The 5,968-nt window shown below is 38.4% G+C and overlaps 1 protein-coding gene across 1 annotated transcript; it reads left to right on the top strand.

The window, feature by feature from the left end:
• The first annotated feature begins 2,379 nt into the window (after positions 1 to 2,379).
• Positions 2,380 to 5,035, top strand: LOC128743184 (uncharacterized). Its single transcript, XM_053839712.1, has 4 exons — positions 2,380 to 2,622; positions 2,678 to 2,771; positions 2,828 to 2,912; positions 2,965 to 5,035. The coding sequence occupies exons 1-4, from the start codon at positions 2,589 to 2,591 to the stop codon at positions 3,874 to 3,876; spliced, it is 1,125 nt and encodes a 374-aa protein (XP_053695687.1). The 5' UTR covers positions 2,380 to 2,588; the 3' UTR covers positions 3,877 to 5,035.
• Positions 5,036 to 5,968: the final 933 nt, after the last annotated feature.

The following is a 5,968-nucleotide window of genomic DNA, read 5'->3' as shown; positions in this document are numbered from 1 at the left end:
TCAAAACAACAAGTTCATAGGGTGCGCGTCTTGCGCGTATGTGAAAATGAATAGAGTTACCAAATGAATGTGAAAATGAATAGAGTTACCAAATATTCTGATTAAAAATGCACTCGCCCAATCTGAACGAGCTGTTTTTCATATTAGCGGGGGTTGAGTGTACACACAGCGAGGAAAAATACAAATGGATTTTAGTTTGCAATTTCCGAGCTTGCATATCTCTCCCATATCTCTACCATTCGTTGCCTCCGTCAGCGTTGGCGGTTTTCTAGACAGCCGAAAAAATTTTTTTGGCAGAGGGGCCTTTAAGTGATAATGTTACGCGTAACTTTATAAATAAAAACATCGAAAAAATAAATAAAAAATAAAAAATTGCGTTTTTGGCGTTATGTAATATTAATACGGCTCCTTATTTGTCACAGATAATAATTGAATAGACCATTTTACGAACTAATAACATTGCTGATATTAGAGTGACTATATACAGAGTGGCGACATGTCATCCCAAAAGTATGCAATGCTCTAGTAATGCTTCTTTTCTTTCTCTTTCCTGCATACGCGTTGGATTGGTCGTCTGCTCGATTGGAATGACACTGACAGATAATCATCATTCCAATTTTGACATTGTCGCCACTCTATATATAGTCACTCTAGCTGATATTGATATTCGCTATGTGCGCGAAACGGTGCTGCCACCTTACCAAGTTTGTTCTTTTTGTGAAGTCGGTGCACAGGTTTGTTAAAGAGTGAAAAGGATAGAAAAAACTTTGCACCAAATCTTCACAAACTTTGCATAAGGCAATTCCATGAGAGTACAAGAGATCGATTTGTGCTTACATAGCGAATTGCTTCCCCGTGGGGTCATCTGTGGATTGTCAAAGTCCAGCACGGGAAAGCGCAACACACCCCATCGGCAGGCAACCATGTTTTCGCCGCCAAAATCTCGCGTGTGCGAAAATGAGATAGCATGTCAGCACTGCGTTTCACTCAACAGTCAGCAGTCTGATTTGGGCCCGCTGTCAAATTTTGAGCCCAGGACATGCTGTCGCTGACGTTCACTGCAGCTCGATATAGAGATGTCGGTGGGGTGGCGCGATATCAGGCACAGACAAACAGACGAGACACTCGCGATAATTCCATCGTCCAATCAAAAACCACTCATTTTTCCAAAAAGCATGTTTCGCAATATGGCCACACCGCGGCGCGAGTGTTGCTTTGAGTTTTTAGTATAAAACCATTCAAATGTACAAAACCCTACAGCATAAAACCCTGCAAATGCAGGGTGCATAACAGAGGGTGCTAGTGTGCAAGCAAAATGTGCAGGACGATGGTTTTTAAAGGATTTTCTTCTAAGTGTCACGTCATTTCGTCAGTGCAGCAGGTTACGTTGTCGCTTGTCACATAAAAAATGTTCTATATATCGGTAACAAGTAGCCAAAGCTGGTTGAATTTTTTTACCCAAAATTTGAGTTTGTACACTTTAAGGGAATTTTGAGTAATTTCAACCTAGCTTTAGCTAAATCTGACTCATTTACGGGTAGAATCATTTAAGTGTTAGATGCTGCGGAAAACCCCCCGCCCCCCCCCCCCACACCAACAATAATGCCTTACGTGATTAGTGCGCGGCCCCATGTTTTTTCTCCTCGAGTGTATCCAGCTTTTAACGAGCCATAATGGCGGACGGCATTCGTAATATTTAGACAGCACTTTTGACATTTCCTAAATACATCGCATGTTTTCTTCCGCACGTTCCTTTATTTTTACCGTGAACGTACGGAAAGAAAACGTGCGATGTATTTCAAAATGTCAAAAATGCCGTTCAAATATTATGAACATGTCCATCACTATGGCTCGTAAAAAGCTGGATAAGATCTTTTGGTAACGCAGTGTCTATTTTTATCGGTGTATACGATCATACCACACGCAGAAAAATGATGATAGTTTGAAACAACAATCCCCTGTTGTTGAGTTCAACTTGTATCTTATTTTTGAATCAAAAAAATATTGTTTAAACTGAATTCATACTCCTTTTGCTTCAACTAGATCGTTTATAAACCCAAAAGTACTTATTTTTGAGTCTACATTTTTTTTCTTTAATAGAAACTAGCAATTATTCGAAATAACAAACCTTATTGTTGAACTAAAAAGTCAAACAGTTGGAATCAAAAAAATATCTGGGTTAGCCGTTGGTTAGCCTTCAGTCTACAATATTTTTTGTTGAATTTATACAGAATTTTTTTGTATTTACAATTTTTTTGCGTGCATATCTCCAAAATGTCAAATAATTTAATGTCAATACACTTTGGCTTCAGTATGGTTCAGTCAGAGCTTGAGTCAGAGGTAGAGCAGGGTTATTTTCGACAGAAGGTGGAAATAACTATCGAACTGTTAAATTTTAACTAAAAAGTAAAAAATTCGCGAAATTGTTCACAGCCTTACTGTGCAAACTCATTAAGTGGGTCAACAAATTTTGTTGACATTGTTTACGCATAGGCATAGCGCACTCATATTATATATATACATCGTTTGTCTTCTGGTCACTTTAATTGACGATAAGTGGATCCTTTCAGGGTTTTTTTTATAACGAAATGGAGACTAATAAAAAGACTAAGACAAAAAAAAGTATAAATCGCATCTTTATATTTCAACATTAGACTAATGTGTTATTTATCAATAGTGACCAGCGCCGAAGTTTCTTCCTTAATCAACGCTCGCATAACATATAACGAAATGTTCGTACAAAAAAGCTACGATAAACAGGAAGCCTGGAGGTAAGAATACTATATTTGTAATTAACAATGTATTTTATACTTGTCATAATTTATAGAACCATCCAGGAAACTTCAGGCTTGCGGGTATTTTCGATTGAGCAATTAAAGGTTAAATGGAATAATTTATCTAAGAAATACAAGGTATAGGTATTGTGTTCCTATGCAAATCAATGCTTTAATAATCCTTTTTCAGAAACTTGTCGCTCTTCCTACTGACGATGCTACAGAAGCTGGAGAATTGAAAGCCAACAGCTGGGTGCATTTCGATAATATGCACAAGTTCATGTCAACGCAGCATTCATGTTATCCTCAGTTAGTGGTCAACGATTTCGAGCCGGTGCGGTGTGGCTTCTGCGGTTCGTTTTTTCATTTCGGACTGCAATACTGTGAACTTAACGAATGTGCACACAAAGAGCTGTTTACTGAAGGGAAGGCAATTTTTATTTGCGCAACCTGCAAAATTGATTTGAATGGCAGAAGCATCCGTACATATGTGGCTGATAAGTTGAAATGTGTACCGGATCAGCCGATGAATGCTGCTTTATCAAATCAGAATAGCAGAAGCATCCGCACATATGTTGCTGATAAGTTGAAATGTGAGCCGGATCTGTTGAAGAATGCTGCTTCATCAAATCAATTTCAACAGCTGGTAGAAACGGTCAGGTCACTGAGTAATAAGGTGGATCGTCTAATGCAAAATCGAGCCGATCAGATTTCAAAAGTTACATCCTTGCCTGAACTGGGTGTAAAACGTCGACGCACTGAGGGAAGTGTGCGTGATTCGGCAGATTATGGCACTAGCACGATAGAATTTACTGACCTGTCAGTTACTTCTATCACACCCACCCCCTCTCCAGTAAAGTGGTGGCTATATTTGTCCGGATTTCATCCCGCAATAACGAATGCTGATGTAACAAAAATTGTTTCTCGTTGTCTTGATCTTGATGAGGATAACGCTTTTGATGTCATTCGTTTGGTTTCAAAAGGCACTGATTCGTCGAACCTACCGTTTGTTTCATACAAGATTGGTTTGGACCCACGCCTTAAGCAACTTGCACTGACTGCCTCTTCCTGGCCAACTGGATTGTTATTCCGGGAATTTTAGACATGCCAAAAAATATGTTGGATTGATGCTAGGTAGGAATAAATCAACCCGTATAACTAATTCTTTAAAAATAGTTTTTTTCGTGACGATCGGAGTACTGGCACTTCTAATACCATTTTGATTTCGTTCATACGCTCAAATGACAAATCTGTTAATGCTGTTTCGGATCCGGGACACCTTTAATTCAATCTTTCCCATGATAGCACAGGTGCTCCATAATTTCAGATACTAAAATTGGCTGATAATATTTCAAAGGCAGTTCAATATGGATATTTTGATTTTCTAACGTAGTAAAAATACTGTTTTACAAGCTGTATAGTTGTGTATGACGAATGGCTTATCAATAGCCTTTTCACATGATCAAAAACTGTAAACCACAACAAACACCCCTGGGACAGAGAGGGTTAGCAGGCATTATGGAAGCCCGACACAGTCGTGCTTGCTACTGATATTGGACATCATCATCATTTCGGTCCTGTGTAAGTAAGTGGGGACGGGGTCTTTCAGCCTGCACCTGCAGGCAAGTATAATTGAATACCTGAGCTTTCGGTAGCTGATGATTCCTTGTATTTTAGTCCGTCGTGTGTTAATTGTCCTAACGTCTTACGACAAGGCCTGCGCAGTATAATTTCTCCATCTGTTTCGGTCCATGGCAACTGATCTCCAGTTCCGCGGGCACCCAGTGCTCGCCAGATCTCGCTCCACTTGGTCTTGCCACTTCTTCGTCTTGTTCCTACCGGATTTGATGCGAAAACCATTTTTGTAAGATAGTTGTCCGGCATTCTAGAAACATGTTTTGCCCAACGTATCCGTCCAGCTTTAACCACTTTCTGAATACTTCGTTCGCCGTAGAGACGCGCGAGCTCGAGGTTCATTCTTCGCCTCCATACACCGTTCTCTTGCACTCCGTCCGTCGTAAATATCAAGTGTCGGTTTCACAATCAAATCGCCTGCGCATCTATTATCACCATTTTCACAACGTGCGCGGGCTGCGTACGGAAATTGACTGCATTCTGGCTGTGTCTTGACGACCGCATTTTCTCGACGCAACTATTTGGAAATCAGTATAGTCGTAAGATAGATTGCGGAGCGAAAAAACTCCAGTTTGTTTCAAACAAAATTATTGTTGCTTTAAACCTCAATAAAATATTTTTTTAACAACCTGAAAATATTGTTGTTTCGGAACGAAATTCTATTTGAATCAAGTAAATAACAGTTTTGAATTAAAAGTAAAGTATTTTCGAATTTGAATTTAACATTGATATAATATTTTCATTTCAATCATACACTTTAGTTTGAAACAAAATGTATAGAAAAATTTCCCGGATTTTTCACGTGGAAACGACGTGTGGATTATTTGGAGTGTGGGATCACGTCTTTGTGCGCTTGCTCAAAACTATTCCAGATTATTGTTAATGACACTTTGTTTGCTTTAATCCTCTTGTGCCCAATTTTTTTTCGGCCTACAAATTTTTTGATAGCTTTCTTTTGTGATCCGTTATCCGAATTAGCTGATAAAAAAAACCTCAATTTTGAAAAATATGTCTTTTTTACTCAAATAAAGAGAGACCGCCAAAAGGTCTTAATTAGGCATCTGAACCAAAAAATTTTTTCAAGTCGCTATTACCCGTTTCTTTGGTAACAAAATGCGCTGCTCACTTTTTTGATAGCTTGAAATCGTCGCAGAAAGAATCTGATGGGCTGTATGTAAGTTATAAGTGTATATTATGCTTGTCTACCATGTAAACTATTGATTTACTTGACAAAATAAATGATATTTGCCCCCGCGATGATTCTGGCGACGGTTTCGCCCGCAACGGTTATAATTCATCGCGTACGAAAAGGTGGGAAATTGACAATATTAAAACTATTAAAACGCAGCAACTATGGTATTTTGGTATTTCATCAATAAATAAAGGCAAAACTTATGCACACTTGAAAAATTAACAAATTCTCAATGTATTAATAACTTTTTCAGATATTTTTTCCGTTAACTTAAGGTTTGATTGAAGTTGTATCGTCAATAGAAACACAAAATAATTTTTATTGTTGTTTTCCTGGTTATTGCAAGTTTCAAGTTCTATAACTTTTT

The sequence above is a fragment of the Sabethes cyaneus genome, chromosome 3, assembly GCF_943734655.1.
Source record: "Sabethes cyaneus chromosome 3, idSabCyanKW18_F2, whole genome shotgun sequence".
Classification (NCBI taxonomy): Eukaryota; Metazoa; Arthropoda; class Insecta; order Diptera; family Culicidae; genus Sabethes; species Sabethes cyaneus.
Note: the sequence above shows the minus strand (reverse complement) of the source record. Positions and strands in the feature narration are given on the sequence as shown.